Source organism: Anomaloglossus baeobatrachus, chromosome 3 (genome assembly GCF_048569485.1).
Source record: "Anomaloglossus baeobatrachus isolate aAnoBae1 chromosome 3, aAnoBae1.hap1, whole genome shotgun sequence".
In the NCBI taxonomy this organism is placed as follows: domain Eukaryota; kingdom Metazoa; phylum Chordata; class Amphibia; order Anura; family Aromobatidae; genus Anomaloglossus; species Anomaloglossus baeobatrachus.
In genome coordinates, this window is record NC_134355.1 from 418,964,473 (window position 1) to 418,986,032 (window position 21,560).

At 41.1% G+C, this 21,560-nt stretch overlaps 1 protein-coding gene across 2 annotated transcripts in view; it reads right to left on the minus strand.

Annotated features, from left to right (window-relative positions):
* MYOM2 (myomesin 2) overlaps positions 1 to 17,517 on the minus strand; it is a 252,158-nt gene extending 234,641 nt beyond the window's left edge. For both annotated transcript variants that reach the window (XM_075340317.1, XM_075340316.1), the window contains exons 1-2: positions 17,414 to 17,517; positions 3,098 to 3,225 (exon numbers count right to left, since the gene is read on the minus strand). In XM_075340317.1, the coding sequence (XP_075196432.1) occupies positions 3,098 to 3,204 (107 nt within the window). In that variant the 5' untranslated portion in view covers positions 3,205 to 3,225; positions 17,414 to 17,517. The remainder of the gene's footprint in view (positions 1 to 3,097; positions 3,226 to 17,413) is intronic.
* Positions 17,518 to 21,560: the final 4,043 nt, after the last annotated feature.

Genomic DNA, 21,560 nt, shown 5'->3' on the forward strand with positions numbered 1-21,560 from the left:
AAAATTATTTCTTTACAATTTTTTGTAATGTAGTCATAAATCAGTAAGGCTATGTGCGTTTGGGCCATAAGTCAGTTGCTTCATCAGGGCTTCTGTCTGATGCCCTAAAAAATGGGATTCAGGTGAAACCCCTCCCTTACTTTGTCTTGCCTGTTTCGGCATCATCCGCCTTTCTGAGGCAGGCACAAAAGTGTGGTTAACCATTCTTTTCTACCCGCCTCAAACGCAATGTGAACATACCCAAATGTACAAACAAGGAACCTCTCTCTTTAGTTGTTTTAAAAGTCAGAACCCATTCAGAAATATCGAAAGAAGAACAAAACAGTCAAGTAGTAAATTGTTTGTGACCAGAAGCAAAGCAGCCTGATTATGGCTGATAATTTTATTTCTTTCCTGGATAAAAATAAAGGTGGTCACTACGTAATTATGGAGGAAAAAATACACTGAATGAAAACACAAAATTAAGGTATTCCTAATGTATGAGAAAAAATGAACTGGAGGGAAAGAAAGAAAGAAAATCTATTATATTATACAGAAATAGTGTACAAAACATTTGTATTCATTATTTGGTGAATTTATTAATTTAATTCAAATTATGCATTTAAACACTTCTAACAACCAGATCTTTCATCAAATGCTGACATTTCTTGGTGTACCACACTGTTAAAGCAACTTCTTTCTAAACTTAATGTGAACGTGCGCTTTCAGAAAACCTTTCGTGTGTAAGGAGTTCAAACATCCATATAAAAAAAAATAGTGTAATTTTCAGCTAGAACAAATACATGATTTTTCATCCATTTTTAATATCTGTACATACGTATCCGTACGGCATTTGTTTTTATATATTATAAATTAAAGTGCACTAATCAGCAGGATTTTTCTATATACACTGAAGCCAGTGCTATATTGGTGTCACACTGTAATAAGGGAGACACTAAAGCTACAAGCAGTGTAGCTTCAGAATACAGTTAGTAGGCAAACCACCAGAGGGCAGTAGAGTAGTCAATAAACCAAGTCAGCAGCAGGAGGTCTATCAATAGCACAGGGATAACCAAATCATGGTCAGGGGATAGCCGAGGGTTGGAAGTCGGGAAGTCACGTATGCAACAGAGGGGAAAGACGGAGCCGAAGTTAGGAACGAGTATACAGGTCAGGTGCCGGGAAGTCTAAGTGCAAACAAGAGAGGAGGACAAACAAGTCGGGACCGGGATAAGACAGACAGGGAAGGGTACACAGTAGACAGGAGCAGATAGTCAGGGACCGGGACAGACAGACAAATGGAGGAGACTACGGTTCAGAACAAGGTAGCTGGGAGGCAGGACAGATCAGATAACTCACCAGAGCCTGTAACACATGCTGCAGAACATAAACTATCACTGGCACTGAACCAGAGGTGCAGCACCAGGATATAGTGTCCCGGAAACCGGAGTGAAGCAGGGAGGAGTTAACCCCTGACATGATCATACCAGAGCTGGGTGAAATAAGGAAACCACAGTGGCTGATACAGACCTATATCATAACAATTGGCATTATCATGCTGATTCTATACATACCTTTAGTTGTCAAATTGAATGTATACTTTCTGAAATACAGGCAAGTAACATTACAGAAATGTACAGATTTTTTGATTGGCAGCAGTAGCCAATATGGGGGTGGGGTTTTGCTATCTATTCCCATCCCTGTCTGCCTGCCTGGCCATTGTAGATGTTAGACTGTATGGGCTGTATTTCTAACACGCCCCTATCACGTGACAGAAGTGACTCATACCAGGAAGGAGCCCATACAGTCTAACATCTACAGCGGCCAGGCAGCAGACAAGGGCGGGAATAGATAACAAAATCCCACCCACCTATTAGCTATTCTGCAGCTGTTGCCAATCAAAAAGCTGTACATTGCTGTAATTTTACTTGCCTGTATTTCAAAAACTATACATCCAATTGACAACTAAAGGTATGTATAGAATCAGCATGATAGAGCCAGTATAGCATTGGCTTTAGTTTATATCAAAAAATCCTGGTGATTGGTGTGCTTTAAGAAAAACATACAAGACATAATTTTAAGAATTGTAATGTTTCTGTAAAAATCTATGTACAGTACCTTAGACTTGAATTGACAGCGCTCAACTCAATTATGGAAGAGAATAGTACACGTGGCAATTTTTTTTGTGTGAATATTCAATGTGAAAAAACTTCAAACTCACGCTAACCAAAAATACAGTCATGTGAAAGAGACATTTTGATCACTGGAGGTCCATGTGCTGAAATCTCTCAAAAGAAGGAGAAATTATCAACCAAGTGCTGCTCTTCCAGACATAAGGCACCCATGCACATTAGGTGAAAATTATTCCAACAAACAATTGTTGGTCTTTCCTCAATCACACAACACACTACATCGGCTAATACTGTTTTTTTTGTTTCATGCCATGATGCAGCCAGTGTTGATTACCATCCAAAAAAATCTTTCATTTTCGACCAGCGTTTGGAACAATTATGAACACTTATTGGTTGTTGGTATTCATTTCACCAAACCAGCTGATGACCATGGATTATGCTCACAATCATCCCTTTAAGACAAGTATAATCTAATGTGCATTGGCCCTCTCGCTACTGAGCTTGGCTTCAGTCTTGGAACAGAGATCTGCTGAGCTCCTCTACTCCTTTTTTGTTGCAATCGGAGGGGTCTCAACACCAAGACCCTACAGATCTGTATTTGTGAAGTCAAAAGTTTTTTGAAAGAGCACTTTATCTTTAATAGTTTCAGACAAGCAAACAAAATGTAATAGAAGGCAAAAATTATCTGTAATACACTGACCATGATGCTGGACAGTATATGGGCTTGTCCACATGTAACATTTTTGTTGCATTTTTTTTGTGGGGAAAAAAAATAGTGTTTTACAGTAGCATCAGCATTAAGTCATTCACAAGGTCCTTTCTTTGAGCTGCATATGAACCGCAGCATAGCAATTCTTTCAGCATTTTTGCTGTGTTCTTTTACCCATTCAAATGAATATATCATAAATATGACATAATTAGCATATTTAAAAAAATGCAGCCCTTTACCATTACAATTCAATTATTTATAGGCAAGCACCACTTACTTTTGGGTTGAATATTCTTGGACTACATATCTGCTTTGAACATTGCGGTAAGAGTGATCATAATGCTTCTGTCTCTTTTGATAATACGGAACAACCTTAGAAGACATGGCAGCAGCCTGTCCCTAGACCTGGAGGAAGAAATGGCAATAATTTATTATTTTAATCAGCTACAAGCTTAGAAGCACCTACGTATATTATGTAGAGTGTCAGAAGCAGGATATGGAGCTTCGCCTCCATGAAATAATGTATGATAACTGCAGCAAGTTGGGTTTTACTGAGCACAATGCCTCTAGATCAAAAGTTTAACAAACAGAACCCCCCCCCACAACTCCTGTCATTTCATATCACTTAACCAAAATATCCAAAATTCATTTTGTACTAACATAGCAAAATTTCATTTCTGAATTTTAATATTACTCTTATCCAACTACAAAGAGACACAATTTTTTTGTTTTTCCAGCGACATGCGGGCTTCTTTCTTTACAAGACAAGTTGAAGTTTCAAATGGACTTTTCCAACAAGTTTACGGAAAATTGGAAACAAAATATAAACTGAGGAGAAATTATGAAAAAAGACAATTCTGTAATTTTTTTTAGATTTTTATTTTATCACCTGTATCATTCAGTAACAATGTACAGGCACTATTTCACTGGCTTGGAAAAATTGTAAACTTATTTTTGAGACAACATTTTTCATCAACATGTTGATGGAGTTGTATAAGAGCTTGTTTTTTGAGCGCTAATCTGTAATTTGTAATGGTACATTTACGGGTACATTCAACATTTTGATTACAGCTGACATTTCCAATTGTTTCTGTTGTAGGACAATGACAGCTGTATAACACAGCTGGCATGTGTCCTAGTGGAGCAGGCTCTGTTCTTGAGCCTGTTTCACACACTCCTATTGACTCACTATATGGTTATTAAAGCAATAATGGGTTAAATAAAAACATGGATTATTTCTTATAGAAAAGCACCACAAGTGTCTATGGATTGTGGCATTACAGCTTAGTTCCCAAAGTAAATGAGGCTGAGCTGCAATTCCACATACAACTTAGACAGGTGCGGCACTGTTTTTGAAAGAAAGCAGACACACTCTTCTGATATCTAGTAAACCGATATAGAATTAATTGTAGTATTGCCAGAATGGGTGTAACCATTCAAGCTATTTATGACCGTCATTAAAGTAATGGATGGATGCTTTGATTATTTGAAAAACAAGACAATTCAAGTATAGTGCTCAGCTCTAATTATCCATCCCAGAGAGACTGAATAGAGGATGCATGCTTAACCACCGCTCATAGCTTCTAACTACAGCGAGATATTGAATAAAGAGTGCATACTTTACCATCGCTCTTAGCGTCTAACCACAGTGAGATATTGAATAGAGGGTGCATGCTTGACCGCCGCTCTCAGCTTCTAACCACAGTGAAATATTGAATAGAGGGTGCATGCTTTATCGCCACTCTTAGCTTCTAGCCACACTGAGATATTGAATTGGCGGCTTGTGGCGCCCCTGGGCTTCAGGCGCCAGAGGGTATAACACCACTTCTATGGGGGAATGTGGCGCCCTGGACAAGCCAGGGGCCACAGAGAACAACACCCACACACCTCACACTCCCGGTCAGGCACACCGAAGTCAGACACAAACCCTTGTTGCCTTCCTCCAGGGGCTGATGTCCACACCAGGGGGTGGGCCAGGCGGTTGGCCCCGCCCACCGAGGAGTACACAGTCCTGGAGGCGGGAAAGGCAGAGAGTTGAGATTAGTTTTGGAGGAGAAAGTGAGAGGAAGTGAAGTGGTAGTAGAGAAGCCTGAAGTTGGTCCGGGTGTGTGGCCCGGACGGATCAGCAAGGTTGGCAGGCGGTGGTGACCGTCTGCAGGAGTAGCCTATCGGAGTCTACCGTAAGGACCGTGGACGGGCGGTGGCCCGGCGGTACTGGACCGGTACACAAAGAGAAGTCAGCACCATCTGGCAGGGGCTTACGGACCCCGGCAAGGCTAGGAGTCGCCGTGAATTTGCCAAATCCGTCAGTGAAGAGAACCTCCTGGGTTTCCCAGCAGCCAAGTCCCGACAGAAGGCAACAGTCCAACCGTGAGAGGGAAACACAGCCACCGCCAAGGCTACCGTTCCCAGGGCCAGAGCCTGCGGGCAAAAGGGGCTCCTTCATCTCCCATCCAAGCTGGGGAGCAGGTTACCGGTGGGAACCCATTGGAACCGTTTACAGTACATAGGTGCAGGGAAAGGCAGTCACCATCAACCTGCCGGGAGAAACAACACCGCAGCCGTCTGTGAGACCCGTCCATCCAGCCGTGTGTTTTACCGAGAACTGTGTCCTCATCATTGGCTGAGTGAGTACCACCGTGCCGTGCGGCACAGCGCTGCCCCCGCGACCCTGCACCTCACCAGGCCCCGTAACCCGCCTGCTATCCATCCCTACCCCATCACCGGGCCCCGGGACAACCAACCCCCTACCCACGGAGGGGAGAACTAACATCAAAGCTGCTCCCTGTCACCGCTCCCAGGATCCCCGTCCAGAGCAGCGGTGGTGTCACTAACTTCACCACAACCGTGGGTGGCGTCACGGACAATCACCAAATCTCCACCATCCAAATCAATTCCCACCATTTTCACTCACGGGCGAGGAGCACCGCTCGAGTCCCCGGGATCCGGCCCACCACTCGAGCCACCACCGAGCAGCAGCAGCCGCAGCAGCAGCGGCCGGACCCGAGCAGTGGGAGAGCGCAGCGTCCCCTCCTCCACCTGCGACAGTAATATCTATCCCAGGTCAGGAGGGGGTTAACCTGCCGGTGCCTTTACAAAACACACACAAACAACAGTAAGGTGCTTACTCACAGGGGGTTGGACTAGGGCACACAGGGGAGTCAGCCATCATGAAGCATGGGACTTTCCCAGTCGTTAGGACAACCACCGGGGGCGGGCACCCCATGGGGTAGAAGTAGGTGCAACCAACACACTGACTGTTGAACCTTTTTGGGCACAGCTTAGGATAACATCTAGCACTGTCAACATGAGTTAGTGTTTCTCTCTCTTCATGGGCCCGTGGCTTGGAGCAGGAGGCTCGGCCTGGGTTCCGGATAGCAACTGAGGGACACTTTACTAAAAGACTTTCACAGGCACCAGCGGTGACCGACGACTATCCAGGATCAGCTAGAGCCCATTGTGGCAGAGATCGGTACTCTGGGGCAGCGCTTGAATTACCTGTGAGTAAAACGCCCTGGAACCGCAGCCCCTGTCTCTGCCTCTCCTTTACCAACACCGTCACCCAGCGCTGCGGCGCCAATGGGGACTACCACCACCCCCATCCTCTGCCATCCTCCCGGGGCCCGCTCCACCTGTGGGGAGCGATACCATCCCGGCTGCACCCGACATCTCCCCAGTAACAGACCCTGCAACGGTGGGCCACCCCAGGCCATGTACCACAGGTGGCGTCAAGATCCTTAAAAAGACTTTCCTAATCTCCAACTACCACCTCCATCCTCCCTGACACCCTACGACCCTCCTTCCTGTACGCTTCGGGGTAACGGACCCAGGCCAGGCAACCTCGTGATGACGCAGAGGATCTGCACCCACGGCCCAGCGACGAGTAGGTTAAAACACTTGCCCCATGGGGCACTACAGGTGCATATTTGATCACTGCTCTATTGAAGCATCTAACCACAGTGAGATATTGAAAAGAGGGTGCATGCTTTACCACCGCTTCATTGAAGTTTCTAATCAGAGTGAGATATTTTAATAGAGGGTGCATGCTTGACAGCCATTCTTAGCTGCTAACTACAGTGAAATATGGAATAGAGGTTGCATGCTTGACCACCGTTCTGAGTTTCTAACCACAATCAGATATTGAATAGAGGGTACATGCTTGACCACCACTCCATTGAAGCATCTAATCCAGTGAGGAGGAATGGGGAAGCTTTGGACCCTTATTCGAGTGATTGTTGGCATTCAAATACACCATGTGTGGTGAAGTTTATTACCAAACAGATTTAAATTTCTTAGTGAAACTTTGGAGACTGGAAACTGCTACTGATAGACTTCTCTGGGCAACTCCTTTCTTTTTCACTATTTTGTATCATGTGTCTTTTTAGCATGATGTTTACATATAAGTCAAGTAACAAAATAAAATAACACTATATAACAGTGGTTTAGCAGGGCAGATCCCAAAAACAAAGACTTCTGTAATTTTGCCTAACTGCAGCTTCCTCAGTAATAACTAGACACTTTGGTACAACTGATATATCTTCCACATCTTAGTGGCAAAAAGATTTATCATCACATATAAAGAAAGTGAAATACAGTTAGGTCCAGAAATATTTGGACAGTGACACAAGTTTTGTTATTTTAGCTGTTTACAAAAACATGTTCAGAAATACAATTATATATATAATATGGGCTGAAAGTGCACACTCCCAGCTGCAATATGAGAGTTTTCACATCCAAATCGGAGAAAGGGTTTAGGAATCATAGCTCTGTAATGCATAGCCTCCTCTTTTTCAAGGGACCAAAAGTAATTGGACAAGGGACTCTAAGGGCTGCAATTAACTCTGAAGGCGTCTCCCTTGTTAACCTGTAATCAATGAAGTAGTTAAAAGGTCTGGGGTTGATTACAGGTATGTGGTTTTGCATTTGGAAGCTGTTGCTGTGACCAGACAACATGCGGTCTAAGGAACTCTCAATTGAGGTGAAGCAGAACATCCTGAGGCTGAAAAAAAAGAAAAAATCCATCAGAGAGATAGCAGACATGCTTGGAGTAGCAAAATCAACAGTCGGGTACATTCTGAGAAAAAAGGAATTGACTGGTGAGCTTGGGAACTCAAAAAGGCCTGGGCGTCCACGGATGACAACAGTGGTGGATGATCGCCGCATACTTTCTTTGGTGAAGAAGAACCCGTTCACAACATCAACTGAAGTCCAGAACACTCTCAGTGAAGTAGGTGTATCTGTCTCTAAGTCAACAGTAAAGAGAAGACTCCATGAAAGTAAATACAAAGGGTTCACATCTAGATGCAAACCATTCATCAATTCCAAAAATAGACAGGCCAGAGTTAAATTTGCTGAAAAACACCTCATGAAGCCAGCTCAGTTCTGGAAAAGTATTCTATGGACAGATGAGACCAAGATCAACCTGTACCAGAATGATGGGAAGAAAAAAGTTTGGAGAAGAAAGGGAACAGCACATGATCCAAGGCACACCACATCCTCTGTAAAACATGGTGGAGGCAACGTGAAGGCATGGGCATGCATGGCTTTCAATGGCACTGGGTCACTTGTGTTTATTGATGACATAACAGCAGACAAGAGTAGCCGGATGAATTCTGAAGTGTACAGGGATATACTTTCAGCCCAAATTCAGCCAAATGCCGCAAAGTTGATCGGACGGCGCTTCATAGTACAGATGGACAATGACCCCAAGCATACAGCCAAAGCTACCCAGGAGTTCATGAGTGCAAAAAAGTGGAACATTCTGCAATGGCCAAGTCAATCACCAGATCTTAACCCAATTGAACATGCATTTCACTTGCTCATATCCAGACTTAAGACGGAAAGACCCACAAACAAGCAAGACCTGAAGGCTGCGGCTGTAAAGGCCTGGCAAAGCATTAAGAAGGAGGAAACCCAGCGTTTGGTGATGTCCATGGGTTCCAGACTTAAGGCAGTGATTGCCTCCAAAGGATTCGCAACAAAATATTGAAAATAAAATTTTTTTTTTGGGTTTGGTTTATTTGTCCAATTACTTTTGACCTCCTAAAATGTGGAGTGTTTGTAAAGAAATGTGTACAATTCCTACAATTTCTATCAGATATTTTTGTTCAAACCTTCAAATTAAACGTTACAATCTGCACTTGAATTCTGTTGTAGAGGTTTCATTTCAAATCCAATGTGGTGGCATGCAGAGCCCAACTCGCGAAAATTGTGTCACTGTCCAAATATTTCTGGACCTAACTGTAAGTATTGCACATATCACTAATTTTCTAAGTAAATATATAAGGTGCTATTCACATTATTTCTCACTAGATGTTGCTAACAATCTATCCCATCCATTAAGGCAAAGAAATCAAACCATAGATGTCCATAATTGGTGACATGATCAATACTTTTTCCACCTGCTGTATATTGGTCCCAAGCTAAGAAACGTGTGTTTCCTGCAATAATTGCAATAATTGTGAAAGTGTTTACAGAACTACCAACTCAATTTTTTATGAAACGTCTAATGCTATGACTTCCACTAAAAAATAAACACAAGAATGAAACATAGAAAATTGAAAAAAAATCAAACAAATTGCTGATAATTATATATAAATGGATTTTCGAGTATCAAAATCATTGCAGTTTGTGAGTTTCCCTGATAAAAGTTGGGGCCGTGTTGCGCTCATCTCTGGGGTTATTTAAGCCATCCAAACTAATTAACTAGTTCTTTATAAAATTATATTTAAAAAAATTAAATACACAAGGAAAGAGGACACCTGAGATGTAGCTGATGACCAACTTTGTGCCATCATGAATTCTGTATTCCACTGATAAATCTTTGGCATTGACGTCCAGAAGGTGATTTCTGGAGTGGTGAGGGGTTATATTTAGCTGTGAAATACCTGATATGTTTTTGACGACTCATCTCCAAAAGAATCCTACTCTGTTATAGTCATGCACCACATGTTATGCATAATATATATCTCATAAGTGTGAGATAGTAAGTAGAATATTTTATTACCGGTTTATTAGGTGTTAACTATTATCAATAATTTTTCTACAAGTGTTAAAATGATCTCCATAGATTAGGTCATGACCACAACACTGCCAAACACAGATATGATATACAATAGAACCAAAAGAGACATATTACAGAGTCATTAACACTGTGCTGTCTGTAGTAAAGCATACCAGAGATTTGTTCTAGTGGATCCTTAAAAGATTATACACAATGTATTGTGAACCTGTACTATAGAGATTTAAAATATCAAAGGCTGGAATTAAAGGGTTAAACTGCGCTGTCTGATGATCAATGAATAGAGAATGAATATCCGTATAGATGGTCCAGTTTATCAGTCCATGCATTTTGAAGTAGGCACATTTATTTATCAGGACAAATCACAGTCATTGATCATCAGGCAGCGCAGTTTAACCCTTTCATTCCAGTCTTTGATGTCCCTATGATTTGGGGGTCTGCAGCAGCCTATCTGTACTATACAATAGTTCTTGTGGTCCTACAACCTCACCACGTAGGCACATCTGATTTCACACACTCTATTGCATACTTGGGTAAGACCCTATTGCGCTGTTTGTCCTTCTAGTTTTTATTTAGAGATTATTTTTAATACACTCCTGAGTTAGACTCTGTGGAAACCACCCTTAGGCCCCCTTCACACGTCCGTGAAAAACGTTTTGTGTTTTGCACAGTCGTGTTGAAGTTGCGTATGGCCAAAACATGTGCTGTGATTTTGGCACAGGTGTGTTCTTCGTTTGCTATCACGAATAGTACACGGAGAGGCGAAACTTTTTACTCACCTATCCTCAGCACTTGCTGTCCCCAGTTCTGATGTCTCTGGCGCTGCTGCTTCTGGGTCTGTGGTGTAGTGAATATGCAATGAGCTTAATGAGTGGGACCTAGGAGCAAGTGACAGTAGCGCCGAAGACAGCATCGCTGGAGACAGGTGAGTATAGAAAATCATTTATTTTAAAACCGTGTTTTCTCTGGTATGTGTCTCACTGATGTCAAATGGATTACATCAGTGCACAGTCCATGTGACATCAGTGCTGCCGGAGAAAAACGAACTTGTCTCCATGCGGAACACACAGACACACATCCATGAGAAAGCACTGATGTGTGTACAGACCCATTGATTTTAATAGGTCTGCGTATGTCCGTGTCTCCGGTACGTCTGAAAACTGTCGTCATACATACCAGAATCACTGATGTGTGAAGGAGGCCTTAGGTTGTCAGGTCCTGACTTATAGATGGGTAAAGGTACCAGTAACCACCAAACCACCAACAGAATACCACATTGAATCTTTTTAAATAATGCTGCCTGGAAAAGTTCATTCTCTCCATTCGTAATCTAGAGCTGACCCTCTTCCTGCATGCCAGTATTTGTTTGGCTGCAGCGGTCACGTGTCAGCTGCTTGTAAACAAACACGAAAAACCCTGCAGGAAGCTCAACATCCGATTGATGAGTGAGAGAATACGTTAGTACTGATGCTTTTTTTATTCTTCAAAATAGCCAGGCAACCGTTTTTTTTTTAAAAAAATGCTATATTTTGGGAACCCCTTTAAATTTGTTGGACATTTATATAAAAAAAGACATTATTGAAAATCTGAACTATGTCAGAATTAACTGCTCAAATGTCTTTTTTCTATGAATTGTTAAGTAAAGAATATAGAAAAAAATATATACTGTACCTGTGCCGAAAATCTACCTTTATTTCTAAGGAAAAAATCTCTCTGTCTACAAGGAAAATGATTATTATAACTGCAGTGAAGCAGATCACAAGTGGTCAGACTATGAAAAAGCTGTAAGAATTAAAAAGAAGAGGAGATATATGCTGAGAAAGAAGTCTACACAAACTTCCTAAAAAATCTGTAGATCAATGACTTGAGAAGACATTTTCAGGAAAACAAGAGATGTATCCAATCCTGGTAATATGAGCAAAATGTAGAGGAAGTGAAGGCGACTAGATCGGATTGGGACCAAAGTTCCGTACCAAAGTCAAACTTTGGGGTACTTTACACGCTGCGTCATTGCTAGCGATTGCTAGTGATGTCGAGCTTGATAGCTCCTACCCACGTTGCTCGTGCAACATTTGGTGATCACTGCCGTAGCGAACATTATCGCTACGGCAGCGTCACATGCACATACCTGTGCAGCGACGTCACTGTGACCGCCGAGCAATCCCTCCCTCAAGGGGGAGGTGCGTTCGGCGTCATAGCGACGTCACTGCGGCGTCACTAAGCGGCCGGCCAATAGAAGCGGAGACAAATACAAAATGGATACAACCGCACACTAAATGCCATCAATGTATAAGGGAACTCTGGTACTGCATTACTGCTATATGAAAAAATGAGATTTTTAGTTTATGAATTAGCCAATGCATGTAAGCCCGGAAACCAACAGCAAAGTAAATCTCAATATTCCGGATCCCTAACTAAAATGCCACTATCTAGGTTAAAACCATCCATGTCTGGGCAGCTAGACTAAAAATCTAACTTGAAATGCCACTATCTGGACTAACCTCCATGTCTGGGCAGCTAGGACTCCTGGTATAAGGATTATGAACACAGCCTGGTTTATAGGGCGGAGTGTTCAGTCAGAAAAAAACTCACTGCAAATATTTTAAAAAACTGACCCACACATCCTACAAGTGTGTATAGGTGCCAGCTTAAAAAACCTAGCAAATACAAAATTAGTGTGCGGCTGTATCCATTTTGTATTTGCTAGGTTTCTTCAGCTGGCACCTATACACACTTGTAGGATGTGCAAGTCAGTTTTTTTAAATATTAATAGAAGCGGAGGGGCTGAGATGAGCGGAACTTAACATCCCGCCCACCTCCTTCCTTCCGCATTGCAGGTGGACGCAGGTAAGGAGATGTTCGTCGCTCCTGCGGTGTCACACATAGTGATGTTTGATGCCGCAGGAATGACAAACAACATCGTGCTGGTGGCAGCAGCAGCGATATTAAGGAAACGAATGACGTGTCAACGATCACCGTTTTGGAACGATTTTGCAATCGTTGATCATCGCTCATTAGTGTTACACGCTGCGATGACGCTACCGGAGCCGGATGTGCGTTACTAGTGACATGACCCCGACGATATATTGGTAGCGATGTTGCAGCGTGTAAAGTACCCCTTAGACTCAAAGACAGAAAATCTTGTATCTTTCCCATAGGCATCGATGGACTGAAAACCATGGCCAGTGCTTCCTTCTATTAATAGTTTGCTTGGCAAAATAGTTATCCCAGAATGCCTTCCCAAACCATCTCCGCATTCCCTTTTGCCATTCCTAAAATCAACTGATGTAGAATCTGAACAGTATCAAGTGTGAACATTATAATGGAGAGGATGCAATAAAAGGCAGATGGGTTAGTGTAGGAAATGCTAAAAAAAAAAAAAAAGAACACTCTGGTTTCTGCTGCTTTGAGGCTTTTTTACACTTCTAAAGCAAATCCACCAATGTAAAGGTTTTAACTATATCAATAAGCTGCATATTAAGCAACTCAGGTAATAATACTGTACGTTGCATGAGATAATATATGTAGCACGAATCTGTAATGCTCATACACTTAAAAATGAATGAACTCTAACTGCATAGATACAATTAGTGCCCATATTATAAAGTGATCATTGATGAATAAATAACGTCATGATATACAATAGACATTACTGCTGCATAAATAGTGCCACCAAATAGTACACATAAATAACACCAATACACTATAAAATAGACAGTGGCACTATACAGTAAAGAATCAACAAGCTTCAGAGTGCCTTCTTTACAGTGCCACCTGAGTTAATAACACCTTCACAGCCAGCAGAAAGCACCCAGGGCCAGCTGAATATCCCGCATAATCAATAATGCTAGAGGAAGGTACTGATGCAATCCTTGGCAATCCTTGTTGGCTAAAAGATGACTATCATTTCACATGGTGAACTAAGAGGATTACCAGTGGAGGTCCGTGAACTGTGACCTCCAAGATCACACAAAATACTGGGTACTTTCTGCATGAATGCTCGTAAAGAACACTGTACGAGCTCAATAGAAAATCTATGGGAGTGGTGAATAAACATATATAATTTCTATTGAGCCCATACACTACACAGTGCGTGCAGCTTATTAAGGAGCTGTGCCCTTCAGAGCAGTGCTTGGTAGGAGTCTCAGGACTAAGAACCCAATCGATAAGCTACCCAGTTCAGTCTTTATATCATATAAAAAAACATATGAAAATAATACCCTTTATAGGTAATCTGTCCTCATGTTTTTTGCTACCTCATCTGAGAGCAGCATGATATAGTTGAGGAGATCCTGAATCTAACAATGTATCACTTAGATTACTGGGTGCAGCCGTTCTGACATAAGCAGTATTATTAGATTTAGCCATCCAGCAAAGCTGAGGAAGCTATCCTAGCCGCCCCAGGCTCTCAATAGAAATTGATACTGAGGTGCCAAGCACTGCAGGGGGCGTGTCGGACTGCGTGGCAATAACTTTGTAGTCCGAGCAATGATACATCCTGCTACTTTAACAAATATAACAATGAACAAATTGGACTTTGACAAGACAGGCATCCCTGAATTCTCTGTGTTAACCCTTGCAACATGCTGGTTCAGCTTACATAGTAAAAACCTGACAGATTCCATTAACTGGACCCAAGATCCTGATTCATTTCATGATCTATCTTTTATAGCTAACATAACAAACATAAAAACAAGTAAATCTAAACAGTTAAAGAGAGAATAACAAATGAATGGATAAATAGATAAGAACAAAAATACTGTAGTAATAATAATAATAATCATCATAATAATACTAAACTAGCTAAATAATAATCTTCATATATGGTTTAGATATCTGGAATGTATACGTGCTGGATTTATAAAGATCAAATTATTTTCTGCTGCCGAGCCTCTTCCACCAGGACCATGTGTCAGACATGATAATATCCGAGCAGCCTCGCAGCTGTTCCAAACATTCAGCACTGTTACTAAGACTTCCATCTACAAAACCGCTTACAGCAAATCCCTCTCCGCCACAAGAGACTGACTTAAGCATGTACTGATAAGCTTGCTAGGGAGGTTTGTATGTTGCCATTCCACTATAAAGCTAAAGCATAGTCTAGAAATTGAGCTGCATCAAGCCATAAAACCAATACAGTAAGAACAAATGTTAGCAGTATACATGACATACATGGCATTCCGAGAGCAAACCACAAACTGGACTCGGGTGAACCTGTCTTTTTTCATCCTATGTATCTATAGTTAGACAATGGTAGTTACATAGTATTTGATAGACATAGTATAAGGTAGTTACATAGTATTTGGAACTCATAGTATAAGGTTTATATACAGTTGCTTGTTTATAACACATTGATTCTTTAAATAACTATGAGACAAAATGCTCAGCTAAATTTCCTTAAAAAACATGACTTTGGTTACTATACAAAATTATATTGTGGTACCATGTTAGCCAGAAAAATGTATGTATATACATTTATGCCTAAAAATAACAAAAGTATTCTAGGAACCAGTTTCTTGAGTTCTTTCCTGTAGAGAATCTATCTCACTTTGGATGGTTCTCTACAATGGCAGATTTATCTTTTTCATAGGTCATTTTATTGTTATTTAGAATCTAGCTAAATATAGAAAACTTTATGATCGATTGTGTCTGGCCAGCGCACTCATGACATGTCTCCAGCCGAAAATGTCACCGCATTTCCTTATGTCACTGATATCAGCTGGTTTGGAAATCAACATTGAGATTCTGTTACAGTCTCAGCTGATGTCTAAAAAGTTCTGCAATATTTTCCAATCTGCTTTTCATATCAGATCATCAATAATTCAATTTTAAATTGCTTGATTCATTTTGGTTTATTATTAACGTTGATGTGCTATGACAATCTGCCATAAGAAGTCTGTATTATAAGATGTCTAACGTAATACACATAATTTAGCGCATATTAGAGGTGAGCAAAAAGTTTCTCAAAACCCTGGTCTAGTGGCCACTTAGGTTATCAGAAAAGAGCCCTTAAAACCTCGTCCTACAGGCCGGCATCCTTGGTGCTTATATTAATTAGTAGGTCGAGCGTCATGTCATTTGTGTGTTACACCGGCAGGTAGGAGGGGGTTCAGCCGGAAGCCATGTACAATCCATGTGGCCACCATAAGGCTTTTTCACTCAACCCAACAGTGGCCAGTTAGGTTGTCAGAAAAGAGCCCTTAAAACCTCGTCCTACAGGCCGGCATCCTTGGTGCTTATATTAATTAGTAGGTCCAGCGTCATGTCATTTGTGTGTTACATTGGCAGGTAGGAGAGGGGTCCAGCCGAAGCCATGTACAATCTATGTGGCCACCGTAAGGCTCTTTTACTCAACCCAACAGCAAATTTACACAAGCAACTCTAATTCTAAGTCCGCAGAGAAGAAAATGGTGTCAGGAAAATGTTTTAGAAAAACAAGACTGTCCACTAAACAGTGCCACACCTTTCCACAGGCTGTGTGTGGTATTGCAGCTCAGTCCAATTTACTTCAAGGGAGCTGAAAGGAAGATATGTGGGTGCCAATGATTTTTTGAGCAAAGGAGCCATGTTTTTCTAAGCTTGTACAATTCTCACAGAATAATATCCATAACCATAAGGAATCTATGGCACACAAGTCCTGGGGTGCTTTAGGATAGCAGAATAATATATTAATATGTCATATTTTAGGTTATGCATTCTTACCCACGTCAGTACACATTTCATATAAAGGAAGGCATCTTGCTAATGCTGTAGCATTATAGGGTGGTGAACGTGTTTATTTCTTCTTCTTATTTCTTATTTCTTCTTATTTCTACAGCGACATATTTCTTCATGAAAACTTAGGTTTGTTCATGACACCATGGACAGAAGCCTAAAATATCCTTAATTGCCCTTATACTGATACACTATGTTAATGGGCAGCAAACTGACCCATTTACACAGAACCTCAATGAATATTAATGTGCATCAGCTGCATTAAGTAAAATAGATATCCAAAATCACATAGAGAATATAGTAAGATAAACTAAATAGAGTATTGCCTTATATGATAAGACATGCCACCTATAGTCACATTCACTATATAGAGAGAGGTTAGGAAATTACAGTAATAAAACCTAGAGGAGCCTGAATTGCATCTCACACATATGTACAACCCACAGAATGTCCTATCTTCCTGGTTTATTTGGCAACAGAGCTGCTATATTCAACAAATCACAATGGGTTTATTGTTAAGCTTGTGAGCTGTCAGAAGACATACTTTGCATGCATGTCACTGCCCTAAACCCAGCGAGAGAGCTACTGCCATGTAATGCCTCTAATGCCACTCTGGATGGAAGGTTTATTAGCTCTCTGGCTCGAAGTCAAACCAGCCAACTACAAGAATTTACACAGTTTCCCCTCTTAAAGAAATGTAACTAAGCGGAAAATCAGGAATGAACCCAACAAAATTTGACCTTGTATTTTTGGTGTATAAACTCCTTAATATGTATGTATATAGAATATACAGTAGATGTATCCCATTGTTAGTATGTGTGATACTAATATAGCTATGAGAAATGAATAATTACTTACCAGTTATAGAGGAGAACTTAAACCTTCCCAGTAGAGCAGGATCTGAGTTACCTTCTAACCAGACTCAGAGTGATGAAAACAAAAATAATATCTACTGTAAAGGAATGCTGCAGCCCTTCCATCCCATGTATGGCGAGCCATGGGGCTATATATAGCCGGCGTGGAGAGGGGCTACCACAGCTTTAGGTCACCCTGACAGAGTATATCTGGACTCAACACTCAACATATTATTTCTTATTTTATAAAATATAGTGTAATCTGCTGTGCTACTTCAGGTTTACAGTGATCTGGTATTCAGGCTTTAGATTATCGCTTTCCTTACCATGGAAAAAGATATCAATATCATTCTGATTACTATCTCTCTCTACTTACCTATCTATCTATCATCTATTTGTCTATCTATTTATCTAACTCTTCTATGATCTATTTATCAATCTATCTATCTACCTATCTATCTATCTTTCAATGATCAATTATTATTAATCTATCCTTTTATATATTTTAATTGTCATTTCTCTATTTATAAAGTTAGATATCATCTTTCTATGTATCTATCTGTATTATCTGTCCATCTATGTATTATCTACCATCTATATATATATATATATATATATATATATATATATACACACCGATATATAGTGTATATACATATCCATATATCTCTATACATATATATGTATACTGTATATATCTCAATCTATTTATCTTTCTATTTATCATCTGTCTATCTATTTATCTAACATATCTATTTATCTATCGATCGATCGATCTACACATTTATCTATCTATCTATGTATCTATGTATGTATCTATCTATCTGTATTATTCATTCATTCATTTATTCATCTGTGTATTATCTATACATTTATCTTTGCATCTTTCTTTCACCATCATCTTTCTGTATTTTATCTGTAAATTTATCATCTTTCCTGAGATCTATCTGTATTTTCTACTTAACTATGAACATATACATATCTGGCTGTCTATCTAATATCTATAAATATCTATATACTATCTATAAATCTATACTATCAATATATCTAGCTGCATTACTTATGCAACTATGTGTTATCATTGACTCAATCTATCTATTGTATGTATTGTCTAAAAATATATTTATCTCTATGTAAAATCTATTAATATATATATATATATATATATATATATCTTTATGTTCTATCTATCTGCATTTATATCAATATCTGTCTGTCATCTCTCTCTCATCTCTCATCTCCGCTGTCTCCGTCAAATGATCTGGAATATGCATGAATTATTTGCTTTGGATATTCTGGATTAAGTGCATCCCTCTGGGCATTACCAGCTAAGACTATAAATATACATTAAAGCCACTGTTAATTAACCCTTATAAGCATTTGCTCTTTTTAATTAAGCATTATGGCACATTGTATGTGGGAAAGACCATGAACAGAATAGTGTAAGGGTACCTTCACACTTAGCGATGCAGCAGCGATCCGACCAGCGATCTGACCTGGTCAGGATCGCTGCTGCATCGCTACATGGTCGCTGGTGAGCTGTCAAACAGGCAGATCTCACCAGCGACCAGTGAACAGCCCCCAGCCAGCAGCGACGTGCAAGCGACGCTGCGCTTGCACGGAGCTGCCGTCTGGAAGCTGCGGAGACTGGTAACTAAGGTAAACATCGGGTATGGTTACCCGATGTTTACATTAGTTACCAGCGCACAGCTGTGTGTGCAGGGAGCAGGGAGCCGCACACACTGAGCGCTGGCTCCTTGCTCTCCTACCATAGCTACAGTACACATCGGGTTAATTAACCCGATGTGTAATGCAGCTACATGTTCAGAGAGCAGGGAGCCGCGCACACTGCTTAGCGCTGGCTCCTTGCTCTCCTAGCTGCTGTACACATCGGGTTAATTAACCCGATGTGTACAGCAGCTACATGTGCAGAGAGCCGGAGCCGGCAGCACAGGCAGCGTGAGAGCTGCAGAGGCTCGTAACTAAGGTAAATATCGGGTAACCACCTTGGTTACCCGATGTTTATCTTGGATACAGCTTACCTCAGCTGTCAGATGCCGGCTCCTGCTCGCTTCATTTGTCGCTCTCTCGCTGTCACACACAGCGATCTGTGTGTCACAGCGGGAGAGCGGCTTTGAAGAAAACGAACCAGGGCTGTGTGTAACGAGCAGCGATCTCGCAGCAGGGGCCAGATCGCTGCTCATTGTCACACACAGCGAGATCGCTAATGAGGTCACTGCTGCGTCACAAAAAGCGTGACTCAGCAGCGATCTCGGCAGCGAGCTCGCTGTGTGTGAAGCACCCCTAATTCCTCTAAAAACACCATTTGCTAATGGTAAGATAAGATATATGACTCTGACATTCCATTTACAGTTCTGTAGGTCGCTAATGTCCATTTCCTTACAATAGTACACTGTAAATGGATGACCTTGGAGACATGAGTGCATTGCTTTTCTCATGGTTGTTTCTATCCTCTCAAGTTACACGGCACTCATTTCAAACAAAGTAGGGGAGGGCTGGGTTGTCATCCTGTATAGCTTATTATGATGTCCTGCTATATAGTAAAATACCAGGTATACAGCTGTGGGAATGTACTTTCCCCAAGACAGATATGATATCTATTTGCATTATTTTATTAGTACTCTGGACACTTTTTGTTCCTTAACCTGGCTATACACAGTCCTAGCTTTAAGGCACAGCAAGATACTTTTTGTCATGCCTTGGGTTTGATCCAGCTGCCTCCTGTGCTGTGGTCCATTTTCCTCTTCACTGAACCACAGTCAGGTTTGTTGCTGTACAGGTCCTGAACTATTTGTCCCTGTTTTTATACATTTGGTATTCCTTGCCTTTCTGCCAACAAGTGTTTTCTATTATGTAATTTGGTCTGCACTATCACTCAGCGAATGTAACTATTTAAAGCCTCCCCGGCCTACCATTCCCCACTTGTGATATTTCTAAAGTGGACCCTTCTTGGAACTGCAGCTTATTGGTTTTAGGCTTCTCCTGGTTTATTATTACTTTTGGTTTGCCTTATTTTACGCTGCACTCTGTGTAAGCCTCCATTGGCTGCTTAGGGAACACTTGGTCAAGTGGTCATCTGAGTTATCCAGTTAGGGGTGTTTCAGCCTGCGCAAGTGCTGTACAAGAATCAAGCAGGTCAGGTGTAGTAGTCTTAAGTAAAACCTTATTTTACATTATCTACCATGTGTGCACTTCTGTGACTATAACACTTTTACAATGTGGAAAAGATATGTTAACCAATGTTTACTGGAAAAAAATCCAGTCGAAAATTGGGAAAACTTGAAAATGCCCTTACAATCAAAAGAATTGCCCCTTAACATATTCATTGTCTTCAGAACTAATAATATCCTGAAGCTGGAGGAACCTATCTGCTGATGAACAAATATCATTCCCTACCAGGGTTGCCAACTTTACTTTTTACTTTTTCCCTACAGCTTTTCTAAAAGTCATGGACAGACAATATTTTTTTACTGACACAATGGAAAATCATGATAAATCATTATGATTACGAGTTATGCAGGTCTACAGACCATAATTCTGATATGAAGATATCAGCTGCATTCACTGTAAATTGTAAAATGATGATGATTTCTTTTTCCTGGGGAAGGAGACGGAGATGTCTCTGAAACGCGTAGAACTGTAAAAATAAAAAGGAAGTTTTTTAATCTGCAGTATCTGTGGTTTTTAGCTCGATATTAAACCCGTTTCTTTTTCTCTATATATACTATATGTTAATTCCGGGGCCGCTGCTAAACCACTAGAAAAAACAAGAAAGCCTGCGGAGACACCATCACATGTTTCTCAACGCTGGCAGGAAACTAGCCAGGTCTTTCACCGGGAAGGAACAACCACCGGAAGGGCAGTCTCCAGTCAAGGAGACCACCTATGCCAAACATGGTATCCATCCACAGACAGCTGTTTCGGGGTATTTACCCCTCATCAGTGTGGAGTAGGAAACTGGCTAGTAGGAGTATTGCCTAGTAGAAGACTAAATAAGCAAGGATGGTTGACCTTAGGGAGATCAACATCCAACACCGCGGAGACACCATCACGTGTTGAGGGGCAAATACCCCGAAACAGCTGTCTGTGGATGAATACCATGTTTGGCATAGGTGGTCTCCTTGACTGGA